This window comes from Spinacia oleracea, chromosome 2, assembly GCF_020520425.1.
Source record: "Spinacia oleracea cultivar Varoflay chromosome 2, BTI_SOV_V1, whole genome shotgun sequence".
NCBI lineage: Eukaryota > Viridiplantae > Streptophyta > Magnoliopsida > Caryophyllales > Amaranthaceae > Spinacia > Spinacia oleracea.
In genome coordinates this window covers 24,867,486-24,893,815 of record NC_079488.1, presented here as the reverse complement: position 1 = coordinate 24,893,815, position 26,330 = coordinate 24,867,486, and the positions used below count along the sequence as shown (strand labels likewise).

The 26,330-nt window shown below is 37.2% G+C and overlaps 2 protein-coding genes across 4 annotated transcripts; one reads left to right on the top strand and one right to left on the bottom strand.

Moving 5' to 3' along the window:
* Positions 1-4,231: 4,231 nt before the first annotated feature.
* Positions 4,232-19,691, top strand: LOC110791232 (uncharacterized). 3 transcript variants are annotated; one of them, XM_056836592.1, is made up of 8 exons: positions 4,232-4,577; positions 7,192-8,233; positions 8,356-8,600; positions 9,687-9,899; positions 9,981-10,074; positions 10,197-10,297; positions 10,375-10,803; positions 19,415-19,691. In XM_056836592.1, the coding sequence occupies exons 2-7, from the start codon at positions 7,303-7,305 to the stop codon at positions 10,396-10,398; spliced, it is 1,608 nt and encodes a 535-aa protein (XP_056692570.1). In that variant the 5' UTR covers positions 4,232-4,577; positions 7,192-7,302; the 3' UTR covers positions 10,399-10,803; positions 19,415-19,691. The 3 variants fall into 3 exon arrangements, with proteins under 3 accessions (XP_056692570.1, XP_056692569.1, XP_021851672.2); XM_056836591.1 differs by having other exon boundaries at positions 19,399-19,691; XM_021995980.2 differs by lacking the exon at positions 9,981-10,074 and having other exon boundaries at positions 10,196-10,297; positions 19,399-19,691.
* LOC110791233 (uncharacterized) lies at positions 11,726-17,644 on the bottom strand. Its single transcript, XM_056836593.1, has 3 exons — positions 17,513-17,644; positions 16,011-16,097; positions 11,726-11,891 (listed from the first exon to the last, which is right to left on the bottom strand). The coding sequence occupies exons 1-3, from the start codon at positions 17,636-17,638 to the stop codon at positions 11,745-11,747; spliced, it is 360 nt and encodes a 119-aa protein (XP_056692571.1). The 5' UTR covers positions 17,639-17,644; the 3' UTR covers positions 11,726-11,744.
* Positions 19,692-26,330: the final 6,639 nt, after the last annotated feature.

Sequence of the window (26,330 nt, the reverse complement as noted above, 5' to 3'; positions counted from 1 at the left end):
CACCAAGTCTCTCAATCGTGAAGAATAATCCAGTAATCATATTCACATGAGACCTAATTGGTGTGTTTTTGCCCATATTAGCCTTGTAAATGCGCTTTTGTGCCTCTAGAAGCTCGACCTCCAGGCACGATCTATGTGGGTAATGAGTTTGAGATTGCTCATTGAATTAGCCAATTCATCAACCCCGTTGCCAACAGTTTGGCCTTTGGGTTGATACCTCACATGACATTTATCCCTTAGGTGACTTAGGAGTGCATGAGGCTCATAGGTAATGAACCTCATTCTCCAAATTTTCAGGAATAGATTTTAGGATAAACTCCGAGACAAGGTACTTGTGAAGTGCCCAATTTCTGTACTTTTTTGGAGTCATACCCCGCGCATAATAGCTAGGAAAAGGTTGCTCGATGACATAGTTCATGTCGTTGACTTTTAAAACTTCAATAAGTTTCCTTTCCCATTCAAGAAAGTTAGTCAAGTTTAACTTGTCATCCAGAATTTCCAATGCTTTGATTGTTGTTTTAGACATTCTACATTTGAAAAGAATTTGCAATAAATAACCATTCATAACCTTTAATAACTTTGATATAAATGCGATCATGCAATCATTAAAGCTATTAAACATTTCATTGATACAAAATAAAACATGGTCCAAAATGAATGAAACGATTCCAAGACCCTAAAAGTCCTAAGTTCTTAAGCAGCTTTGGCATGTCTTAAGTCTTTTAAGATTATAGGTAAGCAAAACCTATTGCTAGTAATCTCCAAATTACTCTTGGTTAATAAATTAATTCCATAATTTATTCCTTTGCCACAACATATGCCATTGTTGTTTGAGTTAAAACCACAATCAACGTCTTCCTTTGGGATACCTTACCATCTAAGTCAACTAAAATAGCACCTCGCTTTGGCGGAAACCTACTACCTTAGATCCTTAGATTTTTGTAAGTGCTTGATTTGGAAGGCAATTTTAAACTCAATAGTAATTTGGACCTAGTTGTTTCTATGTTGGTTCGATTATTTAGTGAACTAAAGCTAATCGAGCATACAAACAACATTCATGCATAATATACATTCATTCACACATATATAGTGCATAAAATTAATTTTGGTGAACTAGTATGGCCCAAAACTTTGTCTTGAAGCATCCAATCTTTCTTCACCTCGTTAGCTTGGCATCGTCTTGAATTTCATTCAAAAGCTAACTTAAAGTTCTAAATTTCATAGAAATACTTGAAATAATTAAATAATTAAATAATTACATCAAAATTTGAATGGTACGAATGCCATATTTAAAACTTTATATTCAAAGATAAAACGGTACGCATACCGTATTTAACTATCCTAGATTGGCCATACTAGTCACCTTGAATACCTGCAATACATAAAATATATTCTATGCATTCATCCATTCGTATCCTAAAACGAATGGCCTAAATAAATATGCAAGAATTTACATGATTTATTTAAAAATCACGTTCACATAAAACGCGTCCTGAAATATTAATCAATTCCGAATTACTAATCCTTAGAATTATTCTAATCAAAATTTAATTTAATTAAAATAATGGTGCCCTACGAAAATAATTAAAATTAATAATTTCATTAAATGGCTCCCACTTAAACCAATATTTTAATTTGGATAATTTAATTTCAAATATTTAAACTTACGGCCCAGCCCAAGTTAAATAAAATAAAATAAATAAAAAATCCACCGTTAGCCATTTCATGCAAAAATTAAATTCAAATCCCAAACGAAGCAAAATAGCCAATTTGTGCAACATGGGCTAGGCTTGCGCCCAGCCCAATGCTGCCTAATGCATTGCGTGCCACACGAGGCCTCGGGGAGCATCGCCCCTCCCCCGCATAGCACAACGCACAGCCCGCAGCTACGCTGCTACTGCTGCTTTGCTCGTCGCTGCTCGCAAGCCAAGGCCAGCGCTGATGCCTTGCTTGCTCGCTGCTTCGTCGCTGAGCCAAGGCATCGCTGCTTCCTTGCTCGCTGCTTCGGCCAAGGCGCACTGGCACGCGCAGCTCGCTTGCTGGCTGCCTCGCGTTGTTGCGCCAATGCTACGGAGTGCAGCGCGCATGGGCTACGCCCAACCACACACGCCACACACCCTATGTTCCGCGCCTTTGGCTCATGCCATAATAGCTAATTAACCAAAAAATGATTTTTAATTTCACGGAACGTTATTTGCATGACGTTATTTTTCTTAAAATTAACAAAATTAATCGTTTTGTTTTTCTAAAAATAACAAAGTGGGTGATTTAATTAATTTTCCGACAATCCAATTTTGAGAAATTTATAAATCTTGGCTAACAACATTAAAATTTAATGAAAGATCAATATCAAAAAAAAATTGAATATGTTTGATAATCCAATCCAAAACTTTAAATCGTCCTAAACATTTAAATTTCAGATTTTTATCAAATTTGGTTTAAGTGATGATTAAAATTAACGAATCTAATCAAAATTTTAATCCAATAATTTTTAAAAACTTCTACTTAACATGAAATCATATTCGCTTTCCCAATTAAACAAATTTTCAGATCTAAATTATTATTAAAATCAATTTACGATCTAAAAATCACCAATTTAGGGGAAAAGTAAATTAGGGTTTATACTTAACATTTATGGCCGAAAATTTTTCCATAATTTTAAAATAAACCTAAGAACAGTAGGGAAAACTTTCATTTAATTCCGAGTAGTTTAGGTTGAGCAATTAATTGAAAAACTTTCCAAAATTAATAATTTAATACATTAAGTAACAAAAACGCCCAAAAACTCAAACTTCGGGGCCTCTTATTGTGATTCTGTTCTCATGAGTTGATCTTAAAACGCTGTTTTCAATCAGATTAGTGTTAGGAAAATCGAATTTCTGACATTTTACGAATTCAGAACATATTCTACGATCTATCCAATAATCCAGAAATATTTCGTAAATTCATGAAAAATTCCGAAAAAAATTCGACAACATCACAAACATATTAACATGCCAAAAAGTACTTAAATATAAATGTTGTTCATGATACCACTGTAGGGGAATACAGTTAAATACATATTAACGCAGCGGAATAATCCCCAAAGCCAGGAACCATGTATAAAGTACAAATTAAGCAGACTTATGTTTGTAGCGTGTTTTCCCTAGTTCAACGAATCACGAACACGAACAAGAACTCCAAATGTCGTTCCTCTACTTGGTTCACCAACACGTTCAGATCCGTCTTGAGATTCGTAGCTTAGACGTCACTCAAGATATTTTAGCTTTTATGGAAGAACAATTTGAACGGAGGCAAAAGGAGAATAGGGTTTCTCTTTTTGATTTAGGTTAAAACTGATGTACGTGAATTATTTGTATATTGTGTGGAAAAACTTAAGGAGAGGTGAGGTGTTATAACCTTAAGGTTATAACATGACCGGCCAAGGCACAAGGCCTCAACCGGCCAGCTCAATGCAAAGAGCCCACGAGCAGCGCGCACAAAGCAACACATCCATATGGGCCTTGGGCCTCGCTGTTTGCTTGCTGCCAGTGTTGTTGTCCGCGCGCGCCCATCCGCAGCATGCGGGCCTTGCTCCCGCGCTGGCAAGCTGCTGGCTCGTTGGTGTAGGGGAATACAGTTAAACATACATAACATGTGCGGAACATCCCCAGCGCCAGAAAACATGTATAAAGCACAGATTAAGCATACTTACATTTGAAGCGTGTTTTCCCGAGTATAGTATCAACGAACACGAACAAAGAACTCAAATTGTCGTTCCTCTATTTGGTTCACCGACACGTTCAGATCCTTCTTGATTATTGTAGCTTAGACAACGTACAATAGAGTTTTCTTTTCGGGATGGACAGTTTTTGGTAGAGAGCAAAAACTGAACTACGTACTTTTGGAATTAGGTTTAGGTTACTGGAAAAACAGATTGTGTATTGTGGGAAAAATATAACCTAATTGTTATATCAAGTGTAACCGACCAAGACCAAAGGCGTTGACCGACCACACTACAAGAAAATAGAGTATATATTGACGCTTTTGCTATGACGCTTTTATAAAGGGTCACAATATTTTTTTGGTCACGAAAACTAGATATGTATATAATGAAGATTTTAGGTGTCTAAATAAATATTGGCCACAAAAATAGTCACAATGTTACAAAAATAACCATTGCACGTGACCACGTGTTTAACTCCCGCTTATTTGGAGATTTCAGAAACCTCACGTATACACTACACGACACCCACGAAATTCTCAACCTCCTCTACTCTAACAAACCGACTCGCTGCTCCCTCCTCAGCAAAAAAATCCCAGAAAATTCTCAAAAATTCCCCAGATATTCTCACCAAATTAACGATCTCCGATCCTCAACTCAAATTTCTCTCATTCCATTCCAGTATAAATGGGAAATCTGGAGAAGCCTATAATTGCAAGCTAATTCTCACTCCACCCTAAATTCATCTTTAATTGTAAGTTTCTTTGGATTTTCACGACTTGATTTCGTAATTGCAAGAATTCATTCGAACCCAATCTTAGAGCCGTAACAGAGCCATCGCAGAGCCATTGCAGAGCCATCGCAGATTTCACCGGTAAGTTCTTGATGTTATACCCATTTTTTATGTCAAGTTAATTGTAAATTACTTTTTGCAATTGAATTTTAGGGGAGAGGTGTCCATGAAAGTATGGGGTTAAGGACGAAGGGGATATTTTTATGAGAACCAGGGACACAAGAATTCTACATATTTTTTTTGGACCATCGAATTTTAAGGGGCAGTATATTCTAATTAAAAATTCTGCAATTAGTTTGTGTTTTTATGTGAACTTCCATACTGAATTGAGTGAATTTCAGTTCTTTTAGTTATACGGATTGGTTATGAATTTGTTGTCTAAGACACTCGATTTTGATTAAGAAATGGAAATTTAATTACTTATTGTTGAATGAGCATATTGAGTCAATGCAGTGTATCACAAACTGTATCACAAAGTAGGGTCTAAATGTTAACCTGAATGATCAATTTCTGAATGATGATTTTTAGGATTTGTATGCTAATTGAGAACCTTTTAGGTGTTTGTGTACCTACATGTTTCAAAGTGGTGTCAACAATCCATGGTAAAAGAAAAGGGTCAGTAAAAAATTATGTTTCTTGATGAAATATTATGGTAATTTTTTCAGCATTAATCCTAGTTGATGATGGCAGCATTGTAATTTTGAAAATCACATTTTCGTAGCACTACTTTATTTATATTTCAAGAGTGGTAAAACACACTCCTTAGTCTTTACATTCACATACTAGGAAAGGGAAAAATAAAAAAAACAAAAAAAACTACAGAGTGAAATAAAACATCACTCTTCCTGAACATACAATTTATTCATCTAACACCAGACTTCGAGCTACTATGAAACAACACTCTTCCTGAACATACAATTTATTCATCAACTCATCAACACTAGCCTTCGAGCTATAGCTGGTAAAAGGAACTTGGATAGGATTCTGTTCAATTAAGCAGGTAACAATGTAGGGAGTAAGCTGGAATTTTCTTTTTTTCTTGAGTGTCTAACACATTTAGAAAATTTCATTGATACCAAAATTTTGGTTGAAGCTGTTACATACATGATGGTTATTATGGTAGATTATTGGTTCTTTTAGAATTAGGAATTGGATGTATTGTACGGTTTGGTTTTTTTCCTGGTGAATAATATAGCTTACCTGTTCAACGAGATTGAATCGTGTGACCCTTTTCTCAATACACCAATAATTCATAATCAACCTGGTTTTTAAAAGATTGTACTTCTGGAAAATGTGGATAATCTTATACCTAAAATCTCATCAGCCTATGCTAAGGAGAGACCTTTTATTCATATCCAAATTCCACCTGAAACTTCTGGTGAAGCTCTTACAACGATTAGGCTGTTCTGTTTATTTAATTAGTTGACAGATTGGAGTTGAGTGGTTAAGATGTTTAGTGTAGGCCGTAGGGTGTTAGTTTTTCAGGGTGTTCAATTTGCAGTCTGGTTTTCAGTCTGTATCCTGTTGCAGTTCTGCTTTGTGCCTCCGCTTCTGGTTGTCTGTCTGCGTTTGTGCAGTTGTTTGGCTTGCTGTTTGAAGGGCTGCTGTTCTGCTCAGCCTGGTGTGTGGTCAGTGTGTGCAGCTACGTGTTGTGTTCTTACTGTAGTTGTAGTGTAGTTGTAGTGTACCAGTTACTTGCTACATTGTTGGTTGCTTTCTGATGCAGCTGCTGTTTTGTTTTGCTGTTCTTTTGTGTTGTTCTCTTCTGCGTTTGGCTTGTCTCTTTGTGGTTGCTTTTGCGTTTTTAGCTTGGGATGCGGGTTTGTGCTCCCTTAGCTGTTTTTGTTTTGTTGTTTGTTTGTTTCAATTCTATTTGGCTTTTACCTTTTGGTAATAAAATATACCTTATTTACCACAAAAATATAAATGCCTTGGTCTTAAAAAATATTTCCAGAATCGGGTTTGATTTTCCGTAGAGCTACAACAGAATTATTCTACTCTGCCAAAGCCACAATAAAGGGTTGTGCATTGAATCTATATTGTCCAGGCTTTAATCAGTGTCCTAGTGGCTTCTTGATATCACAATTTATCTGCTAAAAAAAAACTTTAATCAGGTCAATGGAATAAGAATCATGTAAAATCGGAAACCTGAATTTCACGCAGCGGTTTCCCTTTGGCGTCGAGGACATAATGTCGAGAATAACTGGGTTTTGTAATAGTGTGAACTGCTACTGCTTGCCGCTGTGAATCTGATCTGCTAATGATATGCTTTTTCTTCGATCTGATATTCTGTATCGTGATTTTCTGCCTAATCTACTGCCAATATGTTGTTCGTGTTTTATTCAGTGTTTGCCTTTGTTAATTGTAGTTCTTTTGTTGCATTTTGTTTTTGATGTTTAGGTTGTTGGTTAGTTGGTGCAGTTGTTGGTTGATTGTTTAGAGTTCTTGAACACTTAGATTTAGAGTTTGTTAAAGAGCTCTTCCATCAAAGTTAATATAAAATTAAGGAGCTCTTAATTTGATTAATAAATTATCAAGGTGAAATGAATTTGGTGTGGGAAATGTAGATCGAGATATAGGAAACTAGAAATTAAATTAAATGCCTAGAGTATGCGGCATTCTATGTTCATGTGGACGTACTTGGTTAGAGACAAAATTTATGATTGAATAATTGTGTGTCTCACTTGTTCAACAGGACCTGAAAAATGAGTTACAGGAGTAAAAGAACCTTCATAGCTACTGCTAGTGAAGACTCGAGCGTTGCTTCACCAAAGTCAGCCAAATCTTCTGATAAATCCACCCAAAAATGGGGACCATTCTTCCCTCCAACACTTGGAGTGTCACAAACATTTGGATATATATCAGAACCCATCAAGCAATCCACAACTGTAAAAAAAGCCTACGTCTTCTACATCATCTCCGTCCATGGTTGCTCCAAAATCATCCATACCTAAATCTACTTCCATACCTTCAAAGCCCCAACTTCAAACATCATTTTAGCCTATCACAACCATCCTCTAAACCATTGCAACACTCAATTTCATCCACTCTTACAGGAGCACCACAAGCACAAAGAAAAACGGATGAAAGTAGATGGTCGTGTGGCCCTTTATTTCCAAATCTCATTCAAATAGCAGCAGAAAAAGAAGCAGAAAAAGAAGCACATCATGCAAAGCCTCATAACGCTACCCAACAGCCTCATAAAGCTACCCATCAACCTCAGAAAGTTTCACCAAATTCTGTCAAAGCTACAAGGTTGCCTCACAAAGCTGTACAACAGCCAATTGTGTCTTCTTTCACAGGTGCCCAACCATATTCAGAGAAAAAATCATTTGTTCCACCCACGGGATTAAAAAAACATGTGTTGTCACGACCTCCTCCTACACCATCACCATCAGACTCCATGATACGGAATAAAAATGGATATGGTGATTGGGTTTCCGTTCAGAGGCCTCCAACATACATGGTTGTTAGTGCAAATACATCTCCCATGGAGCGATCTACTCCATCCTTTCATGTTGAGAGATCTACTCCATCCATTCAGGTTGAGACAGAAATTATGCCAAATAACAGTTCTGATGAACCAGATGAATCAGTTTCTGAAAGTGAAGAAGAATTGAACGAAGGAGATGGGGGAGAGACTAGTGTGAAAGCATCAAAACCTCGACGTCGGATTATAGTTGCAAATTGGCCTAAACGCGTGAAGTTTGATGAGAAGGAAGAGGTTCTAGTTATAGGTAAAAACATATCTCTACATAAAAGATGCACCTGTTTGTTTGTTTTTTTATATTGGTGATTCTATGTAATCGAGTTGTTTTTTTAATTATTACACGTAACTCTATATCTTTAAATCTGGCAGATGCTAATGGAAAATGCCATCTCGTGAAGGGTTCAGTCCAGCCTCGAGACTTTTGGACTGATGAAAAAGGATTCAGATACTATGTCAAGCTCAATGAATTCTGTCAACCTCTGCAAAAAGGTGGTTCCATCCTTGTTACTTTCCTCGGTGATATTGCAAAAAAAGATTCATTGTGTCTAGTGGGAATCAAAACCTGGCGTGCTGTGAACAAGAAGTTAAAATCTAATATCGTTACAATGGTTCGGGTATGTAGATTATCGTTCTTAACCCTTTCATTCATGATCAACTAGTTGCGCATTTGTCAACCAACGAGATTATTTGTATAGTTGTATGTTGAAGAGTTTTCGTAGATCATGAAATCGATTATTCTGGTAATTTACTTGATTCTTTTTGTTGCTATTACCTTTTGTTCATTTGGACTTTTGAGTTCAGCTGTGTGCTTTGTGGCAGTACATGAACTTCATAGCAGTCCTGGTCGCAGACCATACAGTCGTTTCTATGTAGGCTCCAAAAATATGTGGTCTTTATCTATAGAAATCCCTTAGGCTTATGAGTTTTTGGACCAGGTTCTTCTCATTCTGAACACTGATCTTAGTGAGTACGCATGCTTTTAAAGTTGTAATTCAACAGATTTAGAATCGCTCATGTTGTAGCGTTATGTGTTTTTTCACTGGAGTTTATGTTTATGAATATTACTATTATTTGTATCACCTTATGGCTAACTGGATATATTAGCTATTCCTAACCTTCAAGAATCATTGAGAACTCTAAAATGTTACTCACCCTCAAATACCCCTTAAGGACTCTAGAAACTCTCAAACGGGGTATCAATCAACTGATATTCAAATACTCATTTGAATATATGAACAGACAGAAACAAGCTAAAACACTTAATTAAACCTAAGCCATATGGACCCTAGACATAGTTCATGATGTATTCAACTACAAGGACGAGACCAGACCTCTCCAGTTTCAAATTGGATGTCATGTTAGTGCATTTATTGTGCATGGTATGTATAACATAACTAGTACATCTGTCCCTAAAGGGATTTCTCCAGTGAGCATGAAAGCCAAAGTTTGACAAACAATTTCCAGCTTCTCCTATCCTAGTCCTGTGATCATAACATTACCAGTACCTGATAAGTACCTGATTTCTATTTCCCTCTTATCCATCAATATTAGAGTTATGTTATAACTAGGACACTGGACATAGCTATTTTATTAATTTTAAAATTTATAATTCCCCCAACATTCAAACTTGATTTGTGTCTATCCCAATGATGTGATATAACATGTGATGTAACTTGATTTTTTTTTTTTTGTCTTTGAAGGAACATTTTGTGATACCTGATGGGCTGGTAGTTGACAAGGCAGTTGTGAGGCGTACTGGTAAATCATGGAAGAATAATAGGTATATATTGAAGAAGCGGTACTTTGATCCAGTGAATAAAACTCTAGATCAAAATTATGATAGTATTCCTGATGGAATATCTAGTAGCAGTTGGAATGATTTGGTCGATTATTGGTTTTCACTAAAGGGCACGGTATGTAACCCCAACAAATCCTGATTTGAGTAAGCTACTTTTTTATCTCCGATTCATGATAACATTGATTTATGAACTTAGAAATTATCTCAACTTGGAAAAGATGCTCGATCAGTACGAGGTCATATTCACAACAGTGGTCCTACAAGCTTTGCTAATCGAAGAGAAGATCTTATATGATTTTTTACATTATTTGATTTGTTGCATTTCAGTTGCTATAGGTGCTAATCGTATTTGCTTTAATCAGCCTCGATCTACTCCATAAGTTTGTTGAATTTTGTTTCCTAATATTGCAGAAAGAGAAGAAGGGAGAGTATAGCGAATTGACGTTTTACAAATCAGTTTATGCCAAAGAAGATGGAAGCTTTAAAGAGGGCACAATATCTCGTCAATTTATGGTATCCATTGCGTTGAGTTCATTCAATAATTTATATTTTTGTCATCTAAACCTTACGCATTTCTTATTATGTACCAGGAGGATGCAAACAATAAAGTCTAAGAAAACCTTGCGAGTTCCTCTACTTCCAAGTCTAAGGTCGAAATTGAGAATGAGGTCTTTAATGAGCTTATGTACGGAGGTGAAGTGCCTAAACGTCCTCTAAATTATGGCTTTGGAGTGAAGCAAAGTGACATCTTTGGAGTGGAAGGTTTGTTGAGGAAAGAAGGGTCTGGCTATCTTAACAAAAGTGATATTGAAATGGAGAACTTAAAAGTTGAATTATCAGTTGTAAAGAAGCAAAATGAAGACCTTGCACAACACAATCAAGTGCTGGACAGCAAGTTTGATGAAACAACAAAGACATTTAAGATGATTGCTTCGTACTTTGGACAAGTTTTGAAGGAAGTACGTAAAGGAAATGTGTCATCGGACCTTTTAGATGGTGCAGAATCAGCAATACTGATGGTCAGTTCTATTCCTTATACCTTTTCTTTTTTATTTAGCTTCATCTGTTTTTTTTATCAATCTCTTATGTTCCTCCTCCCTGCCAGCCAACCATTATCTCACTTAAATACAAATGACCAGAGGATAACAATAAAATAAACAATTAGAAAGTTGACTTTTACTAAAGAACATTACTTAGAGAATAATCCAATCAACTAGAACTAAATAGAATAGTCAAGTAACAACCGCAACCCGGTGAAATCATTTGTGGCCTTAACACTGATACTCTTTCGAGGAATAGTGCTACGAACTCAGATAGTCACTGCACTTGCAAACAGAAATTTAAAGGAAAAACACACAACAGGAAGAAGGAATGATTTGATAGATGAATAATTATATGTTTGGGTTTACAAAACAACAGAATAACTTAGAGACTTTCGAGAGGTCTCTTCTCTTAGCTCAATACTCTCCAGATGCCCTTTTCCTACTTCCCTCTTCCCTTTTATTTACAAAACATTGAATATCGACAAAAGTAATTAAGAAGGAAATACTCAGACAAATTGGCAGCTTGCACAAGACAAATTGTCTTAATGAACATGTCCGTTGCCACTACTTAGGTGGGTGGTTCCTCTCCTGGTGTTGTTGCTGCAGCTTTCTCTTTTGTACCTTGATGTCTCTTGTGTCTTCTTGTGTATGTACGGATCATAGGTGGTCTGGTTGAGTGTGTTGCAAATGATAAATTTTACCCTTTCAACACAGAAGCAAGAAGATACATAAATTTTAAATCAATTTAAACGATATGTTCCCTAAAATGCTTCACCAGTTCAGTTTGGTCTATAAAACATATGCACATGCCAACAAAACTATGAAAGAACATCAATACTCAATAACACTTAAAGCAGAAGTACACAGAAATATTATTGAAGTTAAAGCCAATCTAGATCTTCCTCCAAAACTATTTCTCACACCAGCTCCATTCTCATCTCCAGATTGCACACCAGAACATCTCTCTCGCCTTCTATTTGATTCCTCGGTAGAATATTTGCCAAGTCCGTCATCCTACAGTAGTTTGAGGTAAGGATATGAACCCAAATAATTGCAGAAGCAACCTGAGTGACCATAAGAAACACGGGAGTTAAAATCAAACAACCCAACTCTTAAGAAGCTAGCTAGCACTACTACAAAAGTGGGCAAAGAGACCCGTCCAAAATGGCCTAAGAGATCCTCTTAGAGGGGGTCTCTAGATGGGGGGGTCTCTTTTTAAAAGAGACCCCCTCATCTAGAGGGGGTCTGTTTGTTAAAAACAAGAGACCCAATATTTAAGAAAAGGGGTCTCTTATGTTAACAGTAAGACAAATAATTTAGCTAGGGAAGAGACCCCTTATTAGAGATATGGGGTTTGTCTGTGAAAAAATTCAGACCCCATATCTAACACAGGGGGTCTCTTTGATATTTTTTAATATTATTTTATCAAACAAACTTAGACCCCATATGTAAGATAACGGGTCTCTTTTTCATTTTTTAATATAAAAAAAAAGACCCATCATCTTAGATATTGGGTCTCTTTGCCAATTTTTTATTAAAAAAAATAAATAATATTATTTTGAAACAGCAGCACTATTATTGCTTAAACTTAAATTAAAAAACCAACTTTAATACAACACCAAAAATTCATATTCGACCAAAATCTTACAAAATACTTCATGGTCTATCATGAATAAAAACCCAAACATGTACATATATATATCTGAAAGTTGTAAGTACAAGAAATATATATTACTCTATATCTCCTCATTTAAACCTTGCATCTTCATCGATATGCTAATCATTTCAAGGCCGGGAAAACCACGAGCGATGCTTCTGATCCCTGAATGTGAAAGGTAGACAAATGTAGAGGAATTAGTATATAACGATAAAACAGAACACAAGACATACGGACATGATCACACTAATGCCGAAACAGACCGAGGAAGTTAACAAATATCTCTATATTCCTTCTTACAAGAATCATCGGTTTACAAACACCAATGATTTAGGTAGGTATAAGAATGAACAAAACATCTGTCTCACACAATGTTCTGAAATATTATTATGTAATACATTACCGCTCTTAGGCCTAAAAAGAATTTACAGACTCCTAAACAAGTCACCCAAACTTAATAGTGAAATGAACACTAATCCACAAACAAAAGCCTAGGCAAATGACAAGTGACAAGAATCACCTGAAAACAAATGATAGAGAAAATGAGGTACATATTTTTCAAAAGAAAAAATAAAATATCTTAAAGAGTTATAGAAGAGAATCACAAGCTAGAGTTGATCGTTGCAGACGACCAGTCTTGTTAATTAATTAAGATAAGCCATCACTTGCGCCTTGGCAACTTAATATGTCAAGAGTCACAATATAAACACAAGCATATATCAATTCAGATAATCAAACACCTTCTACAGAACATCTATAATATCATTCACGACCAGATTTGTAGCTTGTACCATAAGGAAAATGAGAATCATATTAAAGTGGCTTGGTGTAAACAAAACTGCTATAACCTGGCAACTAAGAAAATCACATTGTTCAAAACAATTGAAATAAAATAGCTTGGTAGCAAATACAAGCCTGTCCCTGGATAGAGAACTAGAGGACATGATAGATATTATCAATGCATAAATTATTCGGAAATATCAATTAAAAGAAAAATACAACATTCAAACTTATTAAAGCACTAAAAGATGGAGCAAAACATACTTAAATTGTAGAAAAAATCTGTCCAGAGGTAAGATTTTTGCAGGGTCATTTTTCAAAGAAAAAACTTTGCAAATTCTCAAACATTCAATTAAAAGGAATACCAAATGAGCCAATAAAAATTGAAAATGGAGAGAGGGAAAATGAGCTTTACATATTCGTTACCGAAAGTTCCTTCAACTTCCCTTTAAGCTTTAGATTCATCCACTCTTGTGTTAAGTTAGATCTGACAACACCAACAGAACCGCAACAGCAGCAGCTCCGGCGAGGCTACAGAGTGACTTCGACGAGTCTGCCATAGGAAAGATGAAGCAGCGGAGTGAAATGAGTGAAGAAGAGGAGTGAAATGAGTGAAGAAGAGACCACAATAACACCAACCTCGACACCAATGGTTTGACAATTAGCAGCCTTCGCCGATGGCGAAGCGCCAGCAGGGCTGACGGTACGCAATTCTTGCCGGAAATGAGTAAGAAATCTAGAACAAAAAGTTAGGGTTTTATAAATTGAGGGTTTAATTCAATTCAATTTATTAATGCAATAAATTAGTAGAGAGATTACCAGTTCATAACTAGCAACGATATCGTCAACAACCACCAGAACCCCAAACAGCGGCGGCGAAATAAGGGAAGAGAGCAGAGATGACAAAATTCACATTATTGGATCAATTGAAGAAGATAAATTCCGGTGAGGTGCAGAAATGAGTGAATTAGGGATTTATAGATTGATTGACGAACATAAATCTGGGTTTTGATTGTGAACAAAGAAGTGAGAATTTTGGAATGAGTAGATCTAAGGGGGGAGTCAGGATTGGTTTTCTGTGCTTGCAACAACTTGATTAAGTCTGAAATCTCAGACAAACAGCAGCAAAAGATTATGCGGAGGCTAATGAACTTACAATGAATGCAGGTGCATTAGTTTGTTTTGCACAATACCCAGGGACACCATCACCAATCCCAACAGCCACATGAGTTGCCCAGTTAATATAGTATTATAGTCTTGTCTATTTTACCATTCTAAGTCCCATTCAAATAGATAGTATCTATACATCTCCACCAAACGTGCTAGTTGCAAGCAGAAAGCAAGTTTATCATTCAATGAAGCCTTTATTAGTGTTTTTTCTTTTACCACAACAAAACCAAGGCCTTATTCCCAAAATGGATAAGGGTTTCATGTACATGAACCATATCGATTTTACTCAATATCAAAAATCTTTCCACTAACATATTACCTTAGGGAAAAAACCTACAAGCAATTAAATAAATAATAATTGTAACCCAAAGCTCAAGCAAAGATGAACAAACAAACCCAAAAAATGTCCAAACAAAGATGAAAACAAACCCAAAAGATTCCAATCACTTTTATATCAACAAATTTGATTACCTTCCTAAACCTTTTCTCATACCAATAAAAACTTCAGCAAAACTAACAAATTGTCATGAAAATCACAAATTATACGAACATAATGCAAAACTATAATTAGATACCCGAACATTAATAATTATAATTCACTATTATCACAATGTTGTTGGAATCTAAAAAAGAAAACGATAAATCCCGATGATCTAAAACCAACAAAATCACCAAAAACACGCATCTGAATAACTTTCTTGTATTAACTTGCGAAACAAATTAAAATTACCAGAACAGCTTGGTAGGCAGAGAGAGTATTCTTAGCCGCCTCCTTCCTCTCAGATCTAGTGGTCAACTCAGCATTAGTATCAATCGAAACAAGAATAAATTCAATCAATTTCAGGTAACATCCCAGATGTAATGAATCGAATAAATAACCCTAATTCTCCTGGAAATCGTGAAAAATATTCGAAAATTCTTCAACTTCACTTCGACCTTGCGATTCATCCCTTGTCTGCTCGATCTGTTGATTGAGCTCATCGACTGGAATCTGCGTACAAACCTCCATGAATTGTATGGATTTCAATGACCGAATTTGCATTGTTGCTTAAAAATTGAAATTTGATTTTGAAAATTAGGGTTTTTCATTCAACTCTAGTGAGCTGCAGAAATTGGTGATATTGGGGAGTGATTGAGGAAGATAAATTGGAGTTTTGATTGAGAACAAAGGAGTGAAAAGTTTGGGATGCGATTTTGCTACAAATTCGATTAGATCTGAAATGGGGGAGTAGGGTTGGGTTTTCGCTGGTAGAAGGAAGGGGAAAAGAAAATTGGGCGTTAATTAAATTAAACAATGACTATTTTCCGTATGAATTAAATTAAACAGATCCCTCATGGTAGTTAACGGCTCTCTTCTTTTTTACACTCCGTGGACCCCGCTTATATAAGAGACTCCGTATCTGTGAAAATGGGTGTGTTGTGTATCTTTTATTTTCCGGGTTAATAGAAGAGACCCGTTATTGATAATATGAGGTCTTTTTAACTAAAGAGACCCGTTATGTATTCAAAAGGGTCTGTTTTTAGGGATCTCTTTGGACATTTTTGTAGTAGTGTAGCATGGAACATATTAAGTTACCATTTGCCTCTCTTTCTCTTCCTCGGATTCTTTAGCCTCCTTTTCTTTCCTTCTCTGAATTTCATCAAAGATACGATCATTCTCCGCCTGCAAGGATTCAAAATTTAATCACGCAATATAGCACTACAAGAAAAACACGATTTAGCGACTGTTTTTTTGCGACCACCAAGAAATCAGTCGCAATTTATTTTTTGCGACTGCTAAAATAGACAGTCGCTACTCAGTCGCTGATCTGCGACGGCCTCTTAAACCTGCGACGCCTGTGCAGTTGCTGATCCTTCAAACCTTTAATTTGGTTTATAAAAAGCTTTGCGACTACTTTAAAATTTGTCGTGACTTGTCCTTTAGGAGCCCACTACCACTTTTTAGAAATTTTGTTAATTAAAATTGGATAAAACAAGAAACTCACCCCTAACTTTACCCCACTACCCAACCTAAGTATTTAACCAAAACCCTAAGGTCTCTAGCCCCACTTCCACCATCCCAGCCGTCACCCCCTTCATACTTCCTCTCTTATTTTTTTTATGAGGGATTTATCTCATCCCACTCAATAATAGAGCAAGAACACCAAAATTTAAACTCTTAACATGTTATATCCGATAATCTTTCAATGATTTTGACATTAACCCCACAAGCTTTGCAATTCTTCAGTGATGAAGTACAATTTCTTCAAATGTACAAGAAACTGATGTCGTAAATAAATCGAATCTGGGTCTTCTCTTCTTCTTAGCGGTGTACAACACAATCTAGATCCAATAATGAAGGTCACAAGTCCAGCAAGAGATGATCCGTTTTTCAGATACAAGTAATCAGATCTTCTCCTTGAATTTTCGGATTCAAATATCAGATCTAGTTTTATTTAAGCATTGTTTTAAGTATAAATTGGTTAGTTCTTCAGTAAGGCGATTCTAATTTTGTAAATTCTTATTTTAATATCTATATTTGGTTGTAAATTATATTCGTCGTTCTTTTTATATTTAGATAAGTAGATCTGTAATCACTTCCAAATTTTGTTGTATATGTGTGACGGGATGAATAATACAGAATAATATTCTTAGTTCTTCATAATTTGAGTTATCGTGTTTATGTTGATACGGAAATCTTCTCGAAAATGAAATTAGCAACTAATTTTTTTTTTTTGAAGGTAAATTAGCAACTAATTTTAGTTGTTAATTTCTTTTTTTTTTTTAATTTTTTGTTTGAAGAATTGCGACTGCCTTTTCAGTAGCAAAAATTTGATGTAGGGTCGCAGACCCATAGTCGCAACGTTGTCGTTAAACCCAGTCGCAAACAAATTGCTACGGCCATTTTAGTCGCAATAATCTTTTTGCGACAAGGCTTTCAGCTACGGACAGCCTGCGACTGTTATTCAGTCGCAAACCCATTATTGCGACTGTTTTACCCCTTTTTGCGACTAAACTAAGCAGTCGCAAAAATCCATATTTCTTGTAGTGTAGACAAATAAAGAATTGAATAATGAGCTTCAGTAGGTAGATGAGAACCTTTTTCTTCTTGGTTTCCTCCTCTTTAGCATCCAGGAATTGTTGGGGGACGCCACTAGCATTTTTCTGGGCACTGAGAAGAAGCGACCATAGCTCTTTCATGAACTTACCAGTATTCTTTTCCATGAAGCCAGTCAGTTTAATTTGGATCTGCTTTCCATTTACCACCTGCCTCAAAACAAGCAGAAAGAAAAGAATAAATACCTATTGCGCATTTTGGAAAAAAAAAACATTCGGCACAAACCCATTAGATAACTAAGGCTGGGTTGGAGAAATTAAGAGTAAAAGCTCATTAGCTAAGAAAAAATTTACAGAGCAGCTAAAAGTATATTCTCCCCATCCCTTAACAGTTGCCACATTGCAATATTTTGGGTCTACTTTTAAAAACAGGGTCTTGTTATATTCGCTTTAACGTAACAGGCGCAGTTAATGAGGAGGGGGGAAGAGGGAATTCTATTATTTACCATTTTGCAACTACGGAATGGGAGCAACGCCTGTGATAAAAGACCAGACATGATTATGAACTAAGGCTACAGAGATCCACCCTCTATCATTAAATCTAAAAGACCAGACAGAGCGCATATCAACAACCACGTCTCTAAGCTCACCCTCTCTCCAAGGCATAGAGGTAAACAAAGAACGTCTTTGGGCCAATGTATAAAAAAGTTCAAGGCCCATCAAGGTAATTTGGAGTTCTCAGTGCACTACACAGTGGAAATTGTTAAAAACTGTTGTTAGTCGCCTCTTTGAAATCGCTTCGCCTAGACCCATGGCCCCCGACGCCTTGCGCCTACACGATTTTAGACAATGCTTTGGCCTGCTCTTTTTTTTCATGCCTTTTTAATCGAAAACTGAGCACTCATATGAGCTACTTAGTAGATGAACCCTCGCTTGGTAAACCCACAAGACTACATTAAACCAACAACTACCTTTTCTACCTCATAGTCTCTCCGAAACACACATGCACGGATCAGCCAAAAGTTTATGTACCTTATTGTACTGGATAAGCTTGAGTTTGTCTATGTTGTTCTGTCTTCCAATTTGCAGACCCTCAACAAATTATCTGGTCCAGCAAATGCTTCCAGGTTTTCCTTTTGATCTCAATAATCTGTCCTGCATAGAATCAAGAATCATAAGCACAAACTTCTTAATAAATTTGTGAAAGAAACAAACAAATCCAATCATTTGATGTCCAGCCTGTCTTTAAAAGTTGGGAATACAGAATGCACATAGATAATATGAGCTTAACAATACCAATGTTTTAGAGTAATCTTTTATACAGGCTATAGATACATACTTTATCATACGAACTGAATCTCGTAAACTGCATGCCATGATTCATGCTCATGAAAGTATTAAGTACATAAACTTAGGTCATGATTAGTCAGCTAACATTAGCATGATATAAAAGCAGTTTTTGGTCATTGTATATCCAGTATCCTCCATATAGTTCTTGGCTTCTTGTAATAGCTTAAATCAGGAATGAATCCTCCATATGTGCTCTGTTGATGTAGTGGGAGTTAAATCCTCCCCAGTTCCACGATGAATGAGAATGATAGCTCAACCTTTAACTTACTACCGACACTTAAGTTTTGGATTGCAGTCTGTGCTTCCCTTCCTATGATTTGTAGTTATTTTGGTTGGATGCTGGTATGCTGTTTGTTTACTCTGCTTTTTAGATTTCAGTTTTGGCCATGAAATATATTGTTGCTGCAACACTTTCCTCCAGCTTCAGGAATATTCCGATTTTAAATATTTACCTTTTCCCAGATCATATATACTTTTTTTATATGTCTGTTTTTTTTATGGAAGTATTTCCTCATAGAAAATATTGTTATAATGCTTTTTACCTTTCATATATATGACATAATTTTATATATGTGTAGATTAATTATGATTCAGGTGGCAAAGGTAACAATTAGATCAAGATATTGAAGCTTCGATCTCAATCACAGGGATTTAGGAACGAACATTTTTTTTATGTTAAAATAAGTTATTTTTATTTCTAGTGTGATTTGATAGGACAAAAATTTGATGTATGGATATATAATATAGGATCCTAAGTTATTTTGGTATGTTCTAGCTTAACTAGTTTGATTATTGGACAGTGCAAATATGCATGTGGATGTTTTTTTTTATTAAATTTAAGTATGTGATTACAAGTTTGATTATTGGACAATGCAAATATGCACATGATGAGTGTTTCCGGCTGTTTGTTCTGTTGTTGCAGTCAGCTGTACGTTTCTATTGTGGTTGGTTGCTGTGCTATTTGCATGATTTATAGTGTGATGCTATGTTTCCTTCTGGTGTTGCGGTCTGTACACCCATTGATGTGGTTTTTGTTTCTTCGTTTTGAACTTTTCTTGTAATACTTCATTTTGGTACTAAAGTTTCTCTATTTAGATAAATATAAAAGAATATGATTGGTAGGTAAATTGTGACGCTTTTTTGCATCAAAGGTGTTTTGGTGGGAAATAATGGGGAGGTAAATTGTGAAGCTTTTTTGCATCGTAATTGTTTTAGTGGGAAATATGGGGAGGTAAATTGTGACGCTTTGTTGCATCACAATCGATTTGGCTCAAATGTAGCTCGACAAAAATCAACCATTAAAAGCGTCCTTATATTGAAGGAGTGGCTAAAAAGAGCGTCACAAAATTTGAGCTTTGTGGCTACTAAAAGCGTCAGTATATAGTGGCCCAAAATATAGTGACGCTTTTGTGAAGCGTCATTATAGAAAATTGTGACGCTTTTTAGCGCCACTTTTCGACCAAAAAAGTGTCACTATGAGTCGTGTTTTTTTATAGTGCCACACACCACACACGCATGCACAGCCCATGCGCACAACACACACCGCAGGCCGAAGCCCGCAGCGCAGCCGAGCAGCATGGGTCGTGGGACATTGCTTTGCTCGCTGTTGTGCTGCTGCGCCTTTGTGCGCGCTGCCGTGGCCAGGCGCGCTGGCCTGCTTGCTGCGTTGCGAGCTCGCTGGCTCGTTGGGCCTTGCGCGCATGCGCGCTTGGCTCGACGGGCCGACATCTCCGATGTGGCTCGTATTCGCGACGAACGCCTTACGGCTTTTATTTATCCTATCGTACACGACGAATCACCGTCGTACGATACGATTATTTGTTTCTCCCAGCTTATGAATATTCGCGATACGATATACGATTCCGATACAAGGTCGTATCGTATAATACGTTTTTCGAAACTAATTCCCGAAAAGCTATTAAATGAATTTCCGATTCATTTAATCCGGTGATCTGTTACATGTCATTGGTGTGACCTTATAGGTTCAGTCGAGAGTAAGTTGTGAGCCTAATATAGATTAGAACTCACTGATCGGAAGCATTGCTCTAGCTAGCTGTTCCGATCACTTGATCTTACTGAATTAATTGTTCGCAATTAATCTGAACCTTGGTATTAGACTTAATGCACCTTGGGTGAAGGACATATTTCCTTCAGTCTCCCACTTGTCATTAAGACAAGTGTGCATTCACATTCCTTTGTCGCTTAGTGTTACTTGCTGAACATAAGGCAAGATCCAAGCCATCCTTATTAGGTTCAGAAGTGTTTCTCGGATTACAGAGCTCAACTGTTAAACTTTTACAGAAGGTTAAGCCTTAACCATTCTGAGCATGGCCATGCATTTTCAGAGTATCTATCTCTCCGAGAGGCCTTGTTACACAACAACACCATATCCTATCATAGATAGGAGGACAATGCATTCTTGCAATCTATGAACACTCACTTTGATTCATAGTACGCCCAATAACTGCTTTTATAGCCTCCTTGTACGGTGCGACGTTTAGCTAGCATCAAAGCGAACTAATTCTCAAACGAGCAGACATAATCACTCATGTTCTAAGGAACGGTTCTAATCAGCATTAATGAGAACTACTTATGACATGACTTTAATCTCTTAAAGTGTTCTCCTGGTCAATCCGATACAAGATCCAATAAGTATCTATGCAAAAGATTCTGACATCCAGTTAATCTAGTTCAAGAAACCGAACTACAAATCCACTTGCAATCTAATCTTCATTAGTCATTGGCCGTCCACCTTTCAATGACCTGTATTAGGGATCCTTTGTGACTTCAATATTCAAGTTCACTTATGGGTGTTTCTTTGTCGAAGAATCCATCTTGACATCCCATTTGAATGTTTTGAATCACATGGACTTATCATTTAATACTAAACCGAAATTAAATGAATATGAAATAATAAATTTCATAAATATGAAATGGTTAAACCAATTGTTTTAAACACAGATCTAACAGATATTCTAAAACAAAACTTAGAAAATCAAAGCCATCCTCCAATATGCTTGATTTCCATGGTTTTTACATGTGCGTTGTGCTTCGCTTGTGGCAACGGTTTAGTCAATGGATCCGTGACGCTGACGTCAATTCCAACCTTGAAAATCTCGATTTCTTTCCTTTCAACGATTTCTCGAAGTATATGAAATCGCCGCAGTACGTGCTTGGACTTCTGGTGGCTCCTAGGCTCCTTTGCCTGGGCAATGGCTCCGCTATTGTCGCAATACAAAGCCATTGGTCCTTTAATGGAAGGGACAACCCCAAGTTCTTCGATGAACTTTCGAATCCAAACAGCTTCCTTTGCTGCTTCTGAGGCAGCAATGTACTCGGCTTCAGTTGTAGAATCCGCAACAGTGCTTTGCTTAGCACTTTTCTAGCTTACTGCTCCGCCATTAAGACAGAACACAAACCCAGATTGTGATCTGAAATCATCTCTGTCGGTTTGAAAGCTTGCGTCCGTATAGCCCTTAACAATCAACTCATATGTAACACCATAGACCAGAAACTGATCCTTAGTCCTTTTCAGGTACTTTAGGATATTCTTGGCAGCAGTCCAATGCCCCTCACCTGGTTCTGACTGGTACCTGCTCGTTGCACTACGTGCCAACGAAACATCTGGCCTTGTGCAAATCATAGGATACATGATGGATCCAATAGCCGAAGCGTATGGAATTCCACTCATCTTTCTACGCTTGATGAATCATATTTATATAGGGTATTCTAGGCTTATTTAGGTTGCATTTCTAGGCATTTGTCTCATTTTAGTTGCATTTAGAGTCATAATTGCATAAGTCGTCGTTATTGTACTCTATTACGCTCCGTTTGTGTTCTTTTTTATATTTCAGGTGATTTTACAATCATTTGGGTGCTTTCGGAGTGTTTGGAGGTGGATCGAATGATCACCGGATGGTTCGAGTCGGAGACGAAGTGTTTGATCGGAGAATTGAGCTTTCTGGGGATATTTAGCTCGATGTATCGCTTGTGCATAGCCTCGCAAGATCCCTCGTTGGCTCGCAAGATCTCTCGTTGGCTCGCAAGATCCCTCGTTGGCTCGCTACATCTATCGTTGGCTCGCTACATCTATCGGCGTGCCTCATCGCTTCATGGTTGCTTGCTTCACTAGGCCAGCGAGGGATAGTGCGCGAGATCCCTCGCTGCCTCGTTGCTCCGTTGCTTGTCTCGCTACACTTCACTAGGCCAACGAGGGATGGCTCGCTAGCTCCCTCGCTGCCTATAGCTTCGTCGCTTAGCTTGCTACACACACGCGCATGGCAGCGAGGGATGGCTCGCTAGCTCCCTCGCTGCTCTACTTTCTTGCTAGTCGCTCATCATCATGCCAGCGAGGGATGGTGCGCGAGATCCCTCGCTGCTCATGCCTCGCCATCTCTCTTGCCGTGTGCGCGGCTCGTGCTCGGGTTTGGCTGCCACGTCATCGCTCCATCGACCAATCATCGACGACTTTTATTTTTATTTTTATTTTCTTATTTATTTATTTTATTTTAGAAAATAGGAGCATATAAATACTCAAGGGAATTAATTTATTTCCCTCATGTTATTATTTCCTTAGAATTCTTTTGAACGCTTAGTTTTATTTTTTCTCTCTTCACATTATTGAGCCCTAGTTCATTCCATTCAATTACTCAATATAGAGGTATTTTCATAATTCTTCTTGCTTTTCTTGCTTTGAATTACCGTTTCTTATTATTTTTCATTATGAAATTCATTGTTAATTCATATTTCATGCTTGTTAATTCAATTATGAGCGAGTAGTTTTAATCTAGGGCTAAGTAAGGGAAGCCAATACCATGATTGTTATGCATTAAAGTTTGTTAATTTATAGATTATGCTTGAGTAATTCCAATTGATTTGTTATTAATTGTTGATTCATGTAATTGGCCAATATCGTGGATTGATTATCTAGCTAATAGGAATTAGAATTGAAAGATCATATTCTTAGAGGCTTTGTGCAATTGGCAATTCTGATTATGTTAGCGACCGTACTGCATATGTTGGATTGAAAGTGTTAAGACCCGATCGTAGGATTAACATATACTTTAATTACTCGGCCTAGCCTATTCATTGTCGAATTGATTTGTATTCTTGGATTGGTATAAGCATGGTGAACCGAAAAGACGCCCTAGACCTTTAATTCATTGATAAATTACGCATTTTTATTATTGCTTTAGTTTTACTAGTTAATACTCAAAATCAAATTTCGTTATTGAAATAGTTCGTATAATTGGGCAAAAACTAATAGAACTTGTCTCCCTGTGGGATCGACCCGTATTTGCTAAGTATCTACTAACAATAGACACCGTGCACTTGCGGTATCACTTTTTAATCTATCAACGTTCATCAGATGTCTTGGGACACTGAGTCTTGCTTAGATATGTGCCATGTGACATGGGTAGATGGCCTCTCTTGGCTTCCATCATATTGAACCTTGCTAGCACTTAGATCTATCCTATAAACTAATATAGCACTTAGATCTATCCCTATAAACTTCCGTGAATTCTTCCGTGAATAAACTAATATGTATAGCACTTAGATCTATCCCTAATCTGTAAGTCTCTGGCTTAGTCCAATCATCCTCTTAGATCTATCCCTATAGATCTTGATGCCCAATATGTATTGTGCCTCTCCTAAGTCCTTCATTGAGAAACACTTTCCAAGCCAAGTCTTTACAGACTCCAACATAGGAATGTCGTTTCCAATAAGTAGTATGCCATCTACATTCGTCCTGATTCTTGATGAAGCCAAACTTATTGACTGCTTCATCAAATTGTTTATTCCAACTCCTTGATGCCTGCTTTAATCCATAAATGGACTTCTTAAGCTTGCATACCTTTCCTTGGTTCTTTTGATCGACAAAACCCTCCGGCTGCGTCATAAACACAGTCTCTTCAAGAACACCATTCAAGAAGGCAGTTTTGACATCCATTTATCATATTTCATTGTCATGAAACGCGACAATCGCAAGGATTATCCGAATAGACTTAAGCATAGCGACTGGAGAAAACGTTTCATCGTAGTCAACGCCGTGAACTTGCCTGTAACCTTTTGCTACCAATCTAGCCTTGTATATGTATACAATTTCATCTTTGTCTTTCTTCAAATTGAAGACCCATTTGCATCCGATAGGTGTGAACCCATCCGGCAAATCTACCAAATCCCAGACTTGATTTTCAGACATGGAGTCTATCGCAGATTTCATGGCCTCTAACCATTTAGTGGAGCTTGGGCTCGTCATATTTTGCTTGGAAGTCATAGGTTCATCACTATCTAATATGAGAACATCTAAGTTTTCAGTCAAGAGGACGCATGTCCATCTGTCCGGCTGAACCTTAGTTCTATTTGACTTACAAGGGGTAACAACGTTTTGAGGAACTACTCCCACTGGCTCTTCTAAAGGCCTTGGAGGTTCTTCACTCTGCTTCTAAAGAGTTCTTGGTTCGTTGTTCGTCTCGAATCTCTTTGAGGTCTATTATTCTCCCACTTGTCAATTTGGAAATATCATTTCTTTCCAAAAAGACACCGTCACGAAGTTGATATTAGCTCCTGAAGGGTCTTGAATCACCACAGTTCTAGGCATGTCCTTAGTAACATCCACCTCTATCAAGATTCTGGCAAAGGAAACTCTCATCAGCATATAGAGGAACTCCAATTAGTCTACCAATTCTACTGAGAGAATCGGGCCCCCAACAGTTCAGTGGTAAATTAGGTAGTCTCACCCACAAAGGAATCACCCTCAGAATTTCATCTTGGAAATTGAAGCTAGCAGACCAGGGTTACTTTGTTCTCTGACTTGTTGTAGAAGTAATACCCCTTTGTTTCTTTTGGATACCCAACGAAGAAACATTTGTCAGATTTTGGTTCGAGCTTGTCCGAAATTAATCGCTTGACATATGCTTCGCAACCCCAAATCTTTAGAAAAATCAACTTTGGAAGTTTCCCAGTCTATAATTCATATGGAGTCTTTTCAACAGCTTTTGACGGAGCACGATTCAGTGTGAGTGATGTTGTTTGCAACGTATGTCCCCAAAATTGTAAAGTAAGTTCGGCTTGACCCATCATTGACCTTACCATATCGAGTAAGGTCCTGTTTCTCCGTTCCGACACTCCATTCCATTGAGGTGTCCCCGGAGCAGTCAATTCAGAAAGAATATCGCATTCTTTTAGATGGTCATCAAACTCATGGCTAAGATATTCACCTCCTCGATCTAATCTTAGAGCTTTGATTTTCTTGCCATGTTGATTCTCTACTTCATTTTGAAAGTTTCGGAATTTCTCAAACGATTCAGACTTGTGTTTCATTAAGTAAATATAGCCATATCTACTAAAATGGTCCGTAAACGTTATGAAATAGCTGAAATCACCTCTAGCTTTCGTACTCATAGGCCCACATACGTCCGTATGTATTAGCCCTAGTAGTTCGCTTGCTCTTTCTCCTACCTTTGAGAAAGGTTGCTTTGACATTTTGCCAAGTAAACAAGATTCGCAT

Coding starts and splice junctions, on each gene's coding strand:
- LOC110791232 (XM_056836592.1), top strand. CDS start 7,303: ATGGGGACCATTCTTCCCTCCAACACTTGGAGTGTCACAAACATTTGG. Junction 8,234..8,355: donor GGAAGAGGTTCTAGTTATAG/GTAAAAACATAT, acceptor TAAATCTGGCAG/ATGCTAATGGAAAATGCCAT. Junction 9,900..9,980: donor GGTTTTCACTAAAGGGCACG/GTATGTAACCCC, acceptor TTATGAACTTAG/AAATTATCTCAACTTGGAAA.
- LOC110791233 (XM_056836593.1), bottom strand. CDS start 17,638: ATGGAAAAGAATACTGGTAAGTTCATGAAAGAGCTATGGTCGCTTCTT. Junction 16,098..17,512: donor AGGAAACCAAGAAGAAAAAG/GTTCTCATCTAC, acceptor GAATCCTTGCAG/GCGGAGAATGATCGTATCTT. Junction 11,892..16,010: donor AAGAGAAAGAGAGGCAAATG/GTAACTTAATAT, acceptor ATGGTCACTCAG/GTTGCTTCTGCAATTATTTG.